Source organism: Narcine bancroftii, chromosome 1 (genome assembly GCF_036971445.1).
Source record: "Narcine bancroftii isolate sNarBan1 chromosome 1, sNarBan1.hap1, whole genome shotgun sequence".
Lineage (NCBI taxonomy): Eukaryota > Metazoa > Chordata > Chondrichthyes > Torpediniformes > Narcinidae > Narcine > Narcine bancroftii.
The window spans coordinates 141,739,134-141,755,396 of record NC_091469.1 but is presented as its reverse complement, the minus strand read 5'-3'; the positions used below and the strand labels follow the sequence as shown (position 1 = coordinate 141,755,396).

Sequence of the window (16,263 nt, the reverse complement as noted above, 5' to 3'; positions counted from 1 at the left end):
TCTTCTATCAGAGAGCTATCTTTCTTGCCTCTCTGCCCTCTCCCCCTATCACTTCTCAGCTTCTCATTCTTGACTTTGACACCCCTGCAGAAGGGCTGACTGCCTTTCACTTCCTGTTGTTTCTTCGTGACTGTGTGGTTTCTCCAGCCCTTTTTAGACACCAGGGTCTGCAGATTTTCTGGTTTACCACCAATAAAGTGCAGCAGTCAAGACACTAAATGCTTACCTGTGCAAGCAAGGTTTTGAGAGACAGAAGGCGCCCTTGAATGGCTGCTTCATGCAAAGGTGAACGGTCAGCCCAAGAACCTGAAAGGAAAAGAAAAATGCTTGTAGAATGAGGAGACAGACAAAGCATAGGCTCTCTCTGGTAAAGAACTGAAGTTGCTGGGTATTTGGAATATTTAGCAGGTTGAGAACAAAGATGCTTCTTTCACTGTGGTGAGAGAAACAGTGTCATCATTTCTCATCCATAATCCACTCACCTACCTTCTGCTCCTTTACCTGCCACATCATCATTCCATTTTGTGTTGTCCCATTGTGCCTGTTGTCACTCACCCAGCCCAATCCTTTCCTTTTTCTGCCATCCATCCTTTCTCCATTAATTCTATTTGCTTTTCAATGGAAGTCACCTTACCTGCTCAATATTTTCATCAATTTGTGCTGATGTGTCCTTAATATTATTCTTGCCAGAATTGTGAGTGAAATGACAATGTTCAAAAAGAAATTTGGACAAATATATGGATTGGAATGGCTTCAAATGCAGGCAAATGGGACAAGCCTAAAATGCCAGGTTGGTCCGCATGGATGAGTTGACCCAAAGGGTTTGTTCCATATCATTGATTCTGACATTACATGATTTCATCTCTCCTAAGAAGGGCATTGAATAAAAATATTTCACCAAGCATTCAGAACGATTCACGGTGATTAGCATAGAAATTAGTACAATTGTGGTGTGCCATTAGCCAGAATCAGACACACACAAAGATAAAGACTGTACAACAGGCTTTAATCCACAAAGACTTCCACAGAGTCAGGCTGGCTGTGGCTGCAGCAACTCTGAATGAGGCCTTGGGAGGCCGGCGCAGGCTTATATCCCAGAGGGTGAGCGACACCCAACCGGGTGGGGCTTGATCCATTCAGGCCGACTGATTGACAGCAGGCCAGGTGTTGTCCTGTCCCCTTACACTCCTGCAGGTACAGAGGTTTCCCCCTGCAGTAGGCTGGTGGTGTACCACCACAGCAATACATTTATCCCAGGTTTGAATAAAGCACTGTCTGTAAGGCATTTGTACTTTCTCCCCATGTCTGCATGGGTTTCCTTTGGGTACGGCACAGGCTCATGGGCCTGTTACCATGCTGTATGTCAAAATTTAAAATTTAAATTAACTAAGTAATTGAAATAAGCAAGTAAACATGACAACAACTTCAATTTTCAATTCTTCTGAAGAGTTAGGTTGAGATTTGGCAAATCATGTATTAATCATGTGATAACTTTAATGCAAGATGTAGCTTGAGCCTTCCAAGGATATATTATTTCTGCTAAAATAATCTCAACCTTTTCATCAGACCACTATTAATATCCATGCCAACATACATTTGTTTCTCACTGTTAGGTTGCAGTAAGAAAGAATTTCAGTTCACCTATACATTTTACTTATGTGTATACGACAATGAACTCACATTGAACATGATTGGATCTTATGGTTGAGCCAAATCAAAGTACATTAAATATGTCTTAATTTCTTCATTAGCTAATACTTCATTTCACTTTTTGCATTGTTGTAGATACAATTGTCCTGAAGATCATTTAAGTGATTATGTGTAGAGCTTATGTCTGTGCAATCAAGATGTTTTCTGATATCCCAGAGGAAATTAAAAAGAGATATTTCCCAGAGGAAATGAAAATCGAAACAATGACCTTTGGTAAACACCATCATACTTTGTGAGGTTTGGAACAAACTAATGCAATAGCTTTTTATGTTAACAGTGATGAATTAATCTACCTGCACATTTGCAAATTAAAGCCATTGAATCAAAATTTCCACAGATCTGCTGAATAAATGTCTCACAGGGAATATAGATTAAAAATATAATATCATAATCCTCCTCCAGTTCAGAATACTGACATCAATTTATCCCCCTGTTTTGGTTAATGACAAAGAATAAGTTGAGACAATCAACCAATTTCTATCTTCCTTTACGGACATCTGATCTTACTTCCCATCCCCATGCTGATATTTTACTCAACTACCAACAAGGAATTTGACCTTCCCAGCCAACATCTCATGCTCATGTTTAACAGTCACACAGAAATTGCTGGATGTAAACAAGCAAATCTGCAGGCTCTGGGGAACTACTGCAGTACACAAAAGTTCTGGGGAAACTCAACAGGTCACGACGAAGGGCTCAGGACTGAAACGTCAATTGCTTTTTACTTCCCGTGCACGCCACGTGAACTGCTGAGTTTTTCCAGCATTTTGTGTACTGCAGTCAGAAACTGTTGGATTTGCTGAAATGGCAGGACAACTCGACTGATGCATCCATTCCTCTAACTCAGGGGCATTGACGTCAGTTATTTACTGGGCTGGGATTTTCCTGAACTTTATCGGTAGTACTGCACCGTGGAGTAAGTTATCAAGAAAGGTATCTCAAACTTTGACATAATCTCATTTAACCCTGTGTAGTAAAACCAGACTATGAGCATCAATGGGAAAATAGCAACATAAAATTAACCCAATCACCCACTCTGTAAGTCTGTGAATGATCTGCATCTAATCTCACTTGGCTCCATATTACTCACTGCCCATACTGAATTAAGAACAATGATCTCAGCTTTTACATTTCCATTTGACTTCCAGCTTCATCACTTTTGGGATATGAGGTTTGCACTGATTTCTCTTGCTCACTTGTGAGAGAGCTTTTTTCAACATCACTACATTAGAAGGCTTCCATGAGCTGTCAAAAGAGAATTAACATTAGGTATCAATCTAAAGCTGATTCAAGTCAATTGCTCATTATATCTTCAGGATTTTTTTTTTAATCATGTCACCTCAATCCATTTTCAGTAGGGATTTGAACAGGAGAGCCACATTAACCCAATGACAACTGACCAAACTCCTTATCATTTTACATCCATTACTCTAGCTGTACAATCTCTTTTCCCTTTAACATATTCTAGAATTAAAACATAATGAACATCTGTGCACACAAAACAAACCTGAATCAATATCCAAGACAACACCAGCTGCATTCCACACCATACCATGATCCATCTCTAGTTGATTCATCTATGAGATTATTCACAAAGGAATATTGTTAAGAATTGGGAATCGCTATATCATCATTTTGCGCATATAAGCTTCATGCCTTATAAACATCATTAAACCATCTACAGTCTAGGTTGCAAGAACTCAGACACTCATTAACTACAACCAAATAGAAATGGTAACCCATCCCAGACAATTTTGCTAAATGAAAACTGTCCCAAGGAATGGATTCTTGCAGACAATTTTCTCTCACAGTTAACGAAAGTAACTCAGCAAAAGCTTTTTAACAGTGTTTAGTCAAATATGTACAGAAGGCCAGTAAGTAGTAATGTAAAGAGGGAATCAATCACCAGGTTTAGAGCAGGTGAATGTGCATAAAGCTGAAATATATTCTAAAATCTGAGGACCACCTCCATTTGCCCCCTAAGAAAACATGCTGTGCTGTTCTAATTAAAAATAAAATTTCAGATTTGTTGAGAATATAGGAATAACAATGCAACCAGTGGTTTAGTTAGGTCAAAAATTTATAAAAAGATTTTGAACAATGAATCTTGTCAAATTTCACACACCAATAGTTCAGTTTTAATCCATAATAAATGAACGAACACCACTAAAGACCTAATTAAAAGTACTTTTGTTTTACATCGAAAAAGCTATGTTGCAGTGTATTTTATAATTCAACCATGCTCGCAAGCAAGGCATTTCACTCAGCGCATGCAAAATAAACAATTTGATTTAGTTTTACTTCAAGAATATAGATTTCTAAATCTAAATGTACATTTTAACCAAACACATTTGATGTGGACATGGAACAGGATAGATACACTAATCAAAAATTTTTAATGTCGACATACAGCAAGAGGCCCTTTCGTCCCACAAGCCTGTGTTGCAATATTATACCCAATTAAACACCAATACGTTTTCAATGGTGTGAGGAAACCTAAGCAGACACAGGAAGAACGTATAAACTCATGATAGAGAGCGCCAGATTCGAACCCCAGTCACTGGCTCTGTCACAGCGTTGCGTTAACCACTACGCTAACTGTTCCTCCAGAGATGGTAATGGGTAACAATACTAAATGGACACCAGCAACAATGGGCATTTTTTCTGCCAATTTAGTTGCAATTTACTGTAGAAGCCACAAGTCGACATATTTTGATCGAGTTGTAATTAATAAGTGAAAGTATCTTATGTTACTGAAGTCTGAAAGAGAATTCATCGAAGAACAAAGGGGAGGCAACAACTACAATTCGGAGGGTCAGAGATCACGATGGATGGAGAGACATGATCACTCCCATCGAACAACAAGGCACCTGAATGACGATGATCTTATGTTGCCACAAATAATTTTTTGAAATTCCAAAATGAACCAAGATTATATTTTTTAACAAAACAAGCTAAAGATTGTCACTGAATAAGCAGTTCTTCTTAATTTTCTGTATGTTTCGAAGTGATCCAAGTCATTAAGGAAGGAATAATCTTTCACTCCTTGATAATTCTACACATCCTTTCATTTAAAGCTATGACTCAAGTCTGTTATCAGGCCCTGACGCAAATGGTTTCAGCAATAGTGGGCAAGATTTCAGCCTTGCTCAACACAACAAGCAGTGATCTCTGCAAGGTCCTTAGCTGACATGTCAGCTGTTAGTGCTAAATTTAGACAACTGAGCTCATGGAGTTTCATCTGACAGATTAATTTCACAGCGCCATGAGGCCATCACAGAAACCAGTCTTTTGTAAACAGCATCTCCAACGAGTACACAAGGACATGATCAAGTTTATGCACACCTCCCCTCAAAGCCCTATGTTCAGTACCTAAATCTCCGTCTCCCCAAGGCACCTCGAACCAGTTGTAAGATTTGTAGCTGAAGTTCATATCCTGTCAGAAGTACTGTCGAACTCTGGACTCCTTCTGTCAGGGCCTAGTTGTCATTGATACTCTCTATTTCATGCGAACTTTGAACCTTAACAACCCTAGTTACGAACTACACCATTTGCTGCCATTTCAAAATCTATCAATATTGTCACCCTTCTGAATGGCCACCTGTGATTGTGGGATGTGAATTATCAACCATTTCATTCATGGCAAAGTTGCCACTTTTCAAAAGCAAGCTCTTGATGATGGAGGTTCAGTATTTTTATCTGCACTTTTAATTTTGTTTCAACAGGAATCAACGTTTGCTGATTCGGTTCGGCATGTTTAGCGCAGCGGTTAGCACACTGCGATTACAACACCAGTGAGCAGGGTTGGAATTCGGTACTGACTGTAAGGAGTTTGTACTTTCTCCCCATGTCTAAATGGGTTTCCTCCACGTACTCTGATTTCCTCCCACCGTTCAAAAATGTACCAGGGGTGTAGTTCAGTAGGGTGTAATTGGGTGGCATGGGCTCGTGGGCTGAAAGGGCCTGTTACCATGCTGGATGTCTAAATTAAAATTAAATTAAAAACTCGTGTCTCTTCATCATCAGGGAAACAAACTGCTTGTGCCCTAATACAGGCTGTACCAGAAAATAGACATTACATCTCAAAATACTTGTTTTTGTAAGCAAGAGGAAAAGGTGTGTAAAGGGAAAGGTATGAGGTAAGGATTTTGGAAAGGGATGCTTTTGAGGACCCGGAGAAATGAGAGGAGGGAAAGGGATAAGGGTACTTTAAAATGGAGAGTTCAACGTCCATGTTATCAGGTTGTAGATTACCTACACTGTATATGAGATACTGTGCATGAAATTGATGGATATCCTTTCTGACCAATTGTCACACCAACAGGAAAAGTAAGCTATCTGAAAATGTGGAATGCAATATTGAATCTGAAAATGCAAACCTATCCAAAGTGACGATGGGGTATTGTGCTTCACATTTATCTTGGCCTTTGTTGACAAATGCAGGACTCCAGAGATAGATAATTCAGAATGCGATAGGGATAGAGAACTCAAGTGTCAGACAACCAAAAATTAGGGTTTCCAGGCACGATAAAGAAGAATGTTCCACAAAGCGTTCAGGCAATCTGTATTAGTTGCCCCAGTGTAGAGAAAACCACATTGTAAGCATTGAATACATTCACCTATATTAGGAGAAATACCAGTGTGAAACACAATAAAAAAATATAAGAAATACAATACACCTCATATGGCTTTTTATGTCCTTGCAAGATGTGAAGGTTTGGCATAAAAGAGTAGGTATTATACCTCCTTCCTTTAATGAGGGGTGGGGGATGAATGCACAGATGTAACAAGTGGATGAGACATAGTTGAGTACTGTGTCAACAATTTTGCACTTCCTATTTCTCTTCGTGGATTGTCACCTTGTCATGGTGGAGAAGCTTGCGTGGTCCTGTGATCCCGAGAATGATTGCTGTTTGGAGCTATGCTCCCGGTAGGGTAACCTATGGCAGTAAGGTCGAGGGTAAGGTTCCTGACAAAGGCAATCCAACCAAGTCCTCAATGGTGGAACAGATGGACAAATTCATTGTTTTTTTAATTTTTTTAATTTTCATGCATTTAATTAATAAACAATTATATAAAACAATAAGAATATAAATTTAAGAGTTTCAATTATTACATGATGATTATAACCCTTCCCCTTCCCTCTCATACCCTCCCTCCCTAAACCCCCTACTCCCAAAGAAATTTATATATATATATGGGATATATAGTAATATAAAGTCAAGAAAAACAAAGAAGAAAAATAACTTCATGGATTGCTTTAAGGATTGCTTTCCAACACACAGGACTCCAGTAAGATTTATATGATCAATTAGGGAAGATTAACACAGATCTCGAGAGTCTGGAAGAACATCACTACATATTTATATCCAAAATGTGCATATGTGCGCTTCAAATTTGTAAAAATATACCATATTTATTTCTCAAATTGTATGTTATTTTCTTCAAGGGGATACAGCTTTGAATTTCTGCATTCCATCATCCCATACCCCAGAGTGAATCGGATTTCCAGGTCACTGCAATATACTTCCTTGCCACCGCTAATGCTATTTTAAGAAATTTTCATTTGGTCTACTGATGTGTTTCAACTTACGTCTTGTTCCTTCTATATTTCCCAATAGAAATAAATATGGGTTTTGTGGAAACACAATGACTGTAACTTTGACCAAGTTGAACACGAGGAAGTTCCCGTTTCTTCACCACACATAAAATAATAATCTGATAAATCTGACTTCATTATATTCAATTTTTATAGTGTCAAATGTAGCTGATGAAGAAAATTACATTGAACTAATCCATTCCTTACATTAATAGTATTTGTCATACAATCGCGACATAGTCCTGACCATCTTTGCTCATCAATTGTAATATTTAAATCCAGCTCCCATTTCTATCTAAATTTATAAATTCCATGTTTAATAGTTCTTGTTTTTAAGAAAGATTATATTACAGAAGTAAATTTCTTAATACTTTTCCTCCTAATAAGAGTTTCCACCTCTCTACAAGTAGATAACAGCATCATTGGACCTAACTTTTCCCTCAACTATCCTCTCAATTGAAAATAACAAAAAAGAGTATTATTAGTTATTCCATATTTATTCCTTAGTTGTTCAAATGACATCAATTGGCCTTGTTCATAACAATCTTCAATATTTCAATATTTTAATGCCTTTATGAAACCACATATTTTAAAAGTGATGATCCTTTCAAAACAGTACAAGATAATTTTAAATCAGAGGCATCTTGGGCGATAAATTTCTTTTTGTTCCAATTTTGTCATTTATCTTATTCCAAACAGTCAAGTGTTTCAACAATGGTCTTTCTTTAAAACCAATTATTAATTGTGAATACCATTTATATATACATTCCTCTATTAATCTCTCTCCTACTTTATCCAGTTCTATTTTAACCGATGCCAGTTTCCCACTCCTTTAAAAAAAAGAAGTGAGAAATCTCATTTGAGCCACTTGGTAATAAATCTTAAAGTTAGGAAGCTGTAGGCCTCCCAATTCATATTTCCATGTCAATCTTTCAATAGAAACTCTCGACCTTTTTCCTTTCCAAAGAAATTTCCTTTCATGTTTATTTAATTTTTGAAAAACCTTTGAAGTAATATTATAGGTAAAGTTTAAAAAATATATTGTATTCTTGGAAATATATTCATCCTAACACAGTTAATCCTTCCTACTAACATCATAGGTAAATTCATCCATTTTTTAAAATCTTCTTCAACCTTTTTGAGTAATGGAAAATATTTCAATTGAGATAATTTTTTTACAATTTTATATCTCTTCTTCTCTTTGGCTTGGCTTCGCGGACGAAGATTTATGGGCGGGTAAGGTCCACGTCAGCTGCAGGCTCGTTTGTGGCTGACAAGTCCGACGCGGGACAGGCAGACACAGTTGCAGCGGATGCAGGGTTGGGTGTTGGGTTTTTCTTCCTTTGTCTTTTGTCAGTGAGGTGGGCTCTGCGGTCTTCTTCAAAGGAGGTTGGTGCCCGCCAAACTGTGAGGCGCCAAGATGCACGGTTTGAGGCGATATCAGCCCACTGGCGGTGGTCAATGTGGCAGGCACCGAGATTTCTTTAGGCAGTCCTTGTACCTCTTCTTTGGTGCACCTCTGTCTCGGTGGCCAGTGGAGAGCTCGCCATATAACACGATCTTGGGAAGGCGATGGTCCTCCATTCTGGAGACGTGACCTATTGTATACATGTTCTCTAAATAGTTAATCCCATCTGTTGACCACTTAAATTGAGTATTTCTTTGACAATGACTGTAATGTCCTTCTGTTATAATTTCACTTTTATTCCAATTTATTTTATAACTAGAAATCTTACCATAATCTTCCAAATTGAAATGTAATTTTTGCAAGCGTCTCAAATTCTGTCAAATATATTAGAACATCATCTGCAAATAGACTAATTTTATGCTCTTCTTGACCAACCCTAAATCCCTTAATTTCCAAATCACTCCTGATTGGCTTGGCTAGTGGCTCTATTGCTAATTTAAACAAAGCTGGAGATAAAGGACATCCTTATCTACTTGATCTTGTCAGTTGGAATGGAGCAGTTATTTGTCCATTAGTCCATACTTTAGCTTTGGGATCATTATAGAATCCAATTTATAAAAGTTTAACCAAATTCAAATTTGTCCAATATCTTAAACAAAAAGTCCCATTCCAATCTATCAAATGCTTTTTCTGCACCTAAATCTTTCTCTTTTGTGCTAAATATATAATACTAATTAATCTAGCCACATTGTCAGCTGGTTGTCTCTTTTTTACAAAGCTGACTGATTCATATTAATTAATTTAGGTAATAATTTAGTCATTCTATTTGCCAATACTATGGTAAGAATCTTATAATTTGCACAATACTGAAATAGGTCTATAATATGAAGGTTTTAAAGGGTTTCTATCTTTTTTTTGGTATCACACTAATTAATGCTGTTGAAAATTATTCTGTACGAGTATGAATTGTTGATGCTTGGTCTAACATTACCAGGATACATTTGTTTTAGATGTGATAGATCAGGAGGTAAAAAAGGAGGAGTTGCTCTGCTTGTTAAGGAGGACATTACTGCCGTGAGGTGGCAGGATGGTATGGAGGGATCAACCAGGGAGGCTGTTTGGGTGGAATTGAGGGGTGGAGGAGGCAAGAGGGTGCTAATAGGGGTGTATTACAGACCACCAAATGGGCCAAGAAAATTAGAGGAACAAATTTGTAGCGAGATAATGTATATGTGTGAAAATCATAAGGTAGTGATCATGGGAGATTTTAACTTCCCACACATTGATTGGGATACCCATACGGTTAGAGGGCTGGATGGGCTGGAGTTCGTTAAATGTGCTCAGGATTGTTTTCTAAGTCAGTTAGTAGAAGAACCGACTCGGGACGGTGTAATACTGGATCTCCTGTTAGGGAACGAGCTAGGTCAGGTAGCGGACATTAATGTTGGAAGACCAATTGGGTCTAGTGATCATAATTCTGTTAGTTTTAGGGTAGTTTTAGGGAAGAGCAAGGAGAGGCCTAAAGTTGAGGTTCTGGATTGGAAAAGAGCAAATTTCGAAGGAATAAGTAGGGATTTGGGGAGTATTGAGTGGGACAGGATATATTCAGGTAAGGATGTTAATGAAAAATGGAGGATATTCTAAAAAGAAATTTTGAGGGTACAGTGTAGTTATGTCCCAGTGTGGATCAAAGGAAAGGCTAGAAGACATAGGGAGGCTTGGTTTTCGAGGAATATTGGAAATTTGGTTAGGAGAAAAAGGGAGGTGTACAAGAGATATAAAGAGCAGGGAGCTGAGAAGTTGAAGGAGGACTACAAGGAGTGTAGAAGGAATCTTAAGAAAGAAATTAGAAAGGCCAAAAAAAGGCATGAAGAGGCTTTGGCTGACAGAGTAAAAATAAATCCAAAGGGTTTCTATAAGTACATTAAAAGTAAAAGATTAGTGAGAGATAAAATTGGACCCCTTGTAGATAGCGAGGGTAGGCTGAGTGAGAAGACTGAGGAAATTAGGAAAATTTTGAATGATTTCTTTGCCTCGGTATTCACTAGGGAAAAAAATGTTGAACCAGTTGAAGTAAAGAAAAATAGTGGGGAGGTCATGAAGCATATAAGGATAACCGAGGAGGTAGTGATGGCTGTGTTAAAAAAGATAAAGGTGGGTAAATCTCCCGGACCGGACAAAATATTCCCTAGGACACTCAGGGAGGCTAGTGGATAGTTAGTGGGGCCATTAACAGAGACATTTAGGATGTCACTGGCCACAGGGGTGGTGCCAAAGGATTGGAGGGTGGCACATGTGGTTCCTCTGTTTAAGAAAGGGTCCAAATGCAAACCTGGGAATTATAGGCCTGTAAGTCTGACGTCTGTGGTGGGCAAGTTGATTGAAAGTGTTCTGAGGGATGCTATTTACAAATTTTTGGAGGTACAGGGATTGATAGGGAGTAATCAGCATGGTTTTGTCAGGGGTAGATCATGCTTGACAAACCTGATTGAGTTCTTCGAGGGTGTTACAAAAAAGGTTGATGAAGGGAAAGCTGTGGATGTTGTCTATTTGGACTTTAGTAAAGCTTTTGACAAAGTTCCCCACAGGAGGTTAGGAAAAAAGGTGGAGGCATTAGGCATCAATAAAGAGGTAGTGAAATGGATTCAGCAGTGGTTGGATGGGAGGTGTCAAAGAGTAGTGGTAGAAAATTGTTTATCCAATTGGAGGCCGGTGACAAGTGGAATTCCTCAGGGTTTGGTCCTGGGTCCACTATTATTTGTTATATATATTAACGATCTGGATGTAGGGGTGGAGAATTGGATAAGCAAGTTTGCGGATGACACAAAGATTGGTGGTGTCGTGGACAGTGAGGTAGATTACCGTAGATTGAAAGGTGATTTAGGAAGGCTGGAGGTGTGGGCTGAGAAATGGCTGATGGAATTTAATACAGATAAATGTGAAGTGCTACATTTTGGAAAGGCAAATTTAAATAGGTCATATACATTGAATGGTAGACAATTGAGGAGTGCAGAGCAACAAAGGGATTTAGGAGTTATGGTAAATAGTACCCTCAAGGCTGATACTCAGGTAGATGGTGTGGTGAAGAATACATTTGGAATGTTGGCCTTCATAAATCGGAGTATTGAATTCAAGAGTAGGGAGGTTATGATGAAATTGTACAAGGCATTGGTGAGGCCAAATTTGGAGTACTGTGTACAGTTTTGGTCACCAAATTATAGGAAAGATATAACAAAATAGAGAGAGTGCAGAGAAGGTTCACGAGAATGTTGACAGGATTTCAGGGTCCGAGTTACCGGGAAAGGTTGTGCAGACTGGGGCTTTTTTCTCTGGAGCGTAGAAGATTGAGAGGGGACTTGATAGAGGTGTTTAAGATTTTAAAAGGGACAGACAGAGTAAATGTGGATAGGCTTTTTCAATTAAGGGGGAGATTCAAACTAGAGGACATGATTTAAGATTGAAGGGGGAAAATTATAAGGGGAACATGAGGGGAAATTTCTTTATGCAGAGGGTGGTGGGGATGTGAAATGAGCTTCCGGCAGACGTGGTCGAGGCGGGATCATTGGTTACATTTAAGGAAAGACTGGATCGTTACATGGATAGGAGGGGACTGGAGGGGTATGGACCGGGTGCTGGTCAGTGGGACTAGGAGGGTGGGGATTTGCTACGGCATGGACTAGTAGAGCCGAACTGGCCTGTTCTGTGCTGTAAGTGGTTATATAGTTATATGGTTATATTAAGGTCCGGAATAAATGTATCTTTAAATTCTTTAAGATTCAGGCAGAAAGAAATTGTCTCTCAGAGATTTATTATTTTGTAATGAACTAATTGCCTCCTTCACCTCTTTCTGTGTAAGATGAGCACTCAATTCTGCTTGTTCTTCTGTACTCAGTCTAGGTAAATCTATCTGAGATAAATATCTATCATATTATTATTGTCTTTTAAAAGCTCTGACCTATATAATTTGGGCTAAAACTCTAAAAAGATTAATTTATTTCTTGAGGTTTGTAACTAGCAACATTCAAATCATTTTTAATTACATTAATTGTTCTTGAAAAGTGTTCCACTTTTAAATGTCATGCAAGTACATTATGTGTTTGTTCGCCTAACTCTTTTTTTTCAAAGCCATTATTTCTTGATCCAATTTATCTATCTCTTTCATATACTCCTTCTTAATTTTAGAAGTAAAACTTATAATTTGCCCTCTCAAATATGCTTTCAAAGCATCCCATATTACAAATTTATCATTCAAGTTTATGTCACAAAATAAATTAATTTGTCTTCTAATAAAGACACAAATATCTGTAGTTTTTAATAATATGAATTCAATCTCCATCCATAAACCAATTTCTTTATATTGGGTATAATCATCATTAATAAAAGTGAATAGTCAGACAAAATTCTTGCTTTATATTCTGCTTCAAAAATCCTATTTTGTATTTGTGCTGAAAAAAATAAATCAATTCTTGAATAAGAATCATGCCTATTTGAATAAAAAGAAAAATCCCTTTGTCAAGGATGAATTCTTCTCCAGACATCTATTAATTTCAAATCACTAATTAATACCAATATAGTCTTTTCTGCTTTAGTTCTTGTAATTCCTCTAGTGCAGTGGTTCCCAACCTTTTACTTTCCACTCACATACCACTTTAAGTAATCCCTATGCCATAAGTGTTCTGTGATCAATAAGATATTGCTTAAGGTGGTATGTGGGTGGAAAGAAAAAGTTTGAAAACCAGTTTTAGTCATTCCAAATTGATTCATTATGTGCACAGTTTCATAACTCCAAAGGAAATGGACCAATGACAATTTTTCTCAAGCAAAATATTTCAGTAATAACTGGGTCTAGAGCAGTGATTCTCAATCTTCCCTCCCTTCCTACTCACATACCACCTTAAACAATCACTTACTAATCACAGAACACTTATGGCTTAGGGAATATTTAAAGTGGTATGTGAGTGGAAAGTAAAAGGTTGGGAACCACTGCTCTAGTGGATCTAAACAAAAATTAAAATCTCATTTTATTAAAATCTTCTCATGTTCCTCGGCTAAATTAAAAAATGTTTCTTGAATAAATTTCTCATCATCCACATTTGGAGCATATGAATTTGGAAGAGTCCATAATTCTGAATACTTTTGACAATGTACGATCACATATCTCCTGGTAGGATTTGTTACTAAATTTTGAATTTTAATTGGAAGATTTTCTTTAATCAAAATTTCCACACATCTTGCCCTAGAATTAAAAAAAGATGCTACATACCCAAATGTTCTCTTTCAATTAAATGGTTTTCTTGTAGAAAAGCTAAATCAGGTCCCATTTTCTTAATATGCATTAAATCTAATTCCTCTTTACCTATCCATTTTACCCATTAACATTAAAATTTATAAATTTCACTTGAACCCTTAGAGGAAAACTACTTCCAAATCTATCTTGATATCATCTTAATAAACCACTACTTCCTCCACCTCCACCTGCAAACCTTTCTCCCTCAACTCCATTACTCAATATTCAATGTGTCAGAGGTCACTTCCTCCAGGAATCCAAATAGAAAAAAACAGAATTACACTTAAAGAATACATGTTTCCACATTTATAACTATATATAAACAGAATAGAAACCCCCTCCCCTCCCCTCCCCCCCCCATAAGCATTGTTTAGTTAATTCACAACACTACCTTCCAATATTTTACAGGCTGTGATCAAGGTCACAAATATCCACATGATTAAACAGGAGTTAGAACCTCATCACCCATCCTGAACCCTCTGGTACATTTACCATTTCATCTTTGATCATTTAATTCATACATTAAGAATTTTCCAAAAATCAGCAAAAAAAACTAGTAGACATTATTCTGAATTATTTAGTCCTACAGAAAATGTCAGATAAATTTCGTCCATCTAGGGCACAGTAGCAATAACTGATTTTCTAATTCTTCATTCCATCCGAACTCTTGGGAGATTCTGCATAAACTCTTCTGCTTGTACAAAACTTGAGAAGAACTTATTTTCCCATCCAGGCAAGAAAATCTTCAAGGTTGCAGGGTGCACAATACAAATCGATATCCTTTTTTTTCCCCAAAGAGTCTTCTTAATTTCTCTTCTTCCGAGTATATCTGCACTTACATCAGGTTAAAATAAAACTTTACCCCCTTCATATTCAAGCGGGTCAAGATCTCTCTATCTTGATATCAAAGAAGCTTAATTAGCAGAGTGTAGCTTCTGATTTGGAAGTGGTTTTCCTCTAAGGGTTCTGTGTGCTCTTTCAATCTCAATAGGATGTTAAAAATTCTTGCCTCCCAGCACTTGAGGAATCCACTTCATAAAAAAGCCAATTGGAACTTGCTTCTCCACTCCTTCTTTAAGACCCACTTTTGTAAAATTATTTCTTCTATTGAAATTTTCCAGTATATCTACTTCCTGCTGAAGCTTTTAACAATGGAAAATCATTGTTCAAACAGTGATGTTGTTTTCTTCTCGTGCCATCAACATGCTGCATTTCTTCATTTTCCCATCTAAATTATCTAATTTTCTCTTCATTTTACTGACTGCATGCATAACTTTATTTAGTTATTTCTCCTTTCACTTCCCTTTTCATTTCATGAAATTCTCATTAATAATTCAATATAGGTTATATCTTCTACTTAATATTTACATTAACTTTTAAAAGTTTTAACTTCTTTTAATTCCTCCTCTTCTTGTTGCTGGTTTTCCTCTTCCTCTTTGCGAGCCAGACTCTTCTTCTTTTGACACTGTCGCTGAAGACCCCAGCTTTTTGCGCATGCGCAGTTCACTTCCAGGTTCTTCCCCGACGCCATTTCTCCACCACTGAGGGAGACCGATGTCAGCAGATGGACCCTCCACAGGTTGACTCACCCAGGGAGCAACTCGAACACTAGCTCCCTGCTTCAAGATTGCTGTAGGCCTCAGGTCTCTTTTGGTCTTCTCTTCACGTAGGGATGCAACAGTTTTTTTCTTTCTTTGGAGGCATTCTTAAAATGTTGTTTCAGTGTTTAAATGTACTTCAAAAATTGTAATTAACTTAAAACATTACTTATTTATTACTTTTTTATTAGTTTACCAGGAGAGTCAGGCTCCTATATCCTAACCTTACAGCATCACGTGACCTCTCTCCAGATGAAGGCGGACAAAGGCTGCAACAAATCCATCAGTTGCAATCGTCGTGATTTCCACGCCATTGGAATTAGTTGATTGATTTGTGAAGTATTGCATGCTTCTTGGAGTGCAACATTAAGGACACGTTAAACGAATACACGCACAGGTATCGTTGCCTGGTGGGCAACGGAATAAAGTCCATCATCCTTGACTTCGAGGAAACCTGCTGTTCCTGAGTATTGATGACTTGCCTGGATAGCGCGCAAAACAAAGTTTTTCACTGTACACATGACAATAAACAATTCAATTCAAGGGGAAACCACAGTTAAGGAAAAGTGAACAGATCCAGAGGCATCTTTGCTGAAAGAATCTTCATCAGACCCAGACTGGAACAGGAAATGGTAGAATAGAATAGAGTCTTACAAAGAGC

At 37.7% G+C, this 16,263-nt stretch overlaps 1 protein-coding gene across 9 annotated transcripts in view; it reads right to left on the bottom strand.

Annotated features, from left to right (window-relative positions):
* Positions 1-16,263, bottom strand: part of asb5b (ankyrin repeat and SOCS box containing 5b) — a 155,870-nt gene that overhangs the window by 20,259 nt on the left and 119,348 nt on the right. For 4 of the 9 annotated variants that reach the window (XM_069940810.1, XM_069940820.1, XM_069940827.1 and 1 more), the window contains 2 exons: positions 3,218-3,287; positions 227-306 (listed from right to left, as the gene is read on the bottom strand). In XM_069940810.1, coding sequence (XP_069796911.1) covers positions 227-306; positions 3,218-3,287 — 150 coding nt within the window. Of the gene's footprint in view, positions 1-226; positions 307-3,217; positions 3,288-5,082; positions 5,184-16,263 lie in introns of those variants that run through there. The other 5 variants (XM_069940860.1, XM_069940838.1, XM_069940846.1 and 2 more) reach the window with 3 other exon arrangements.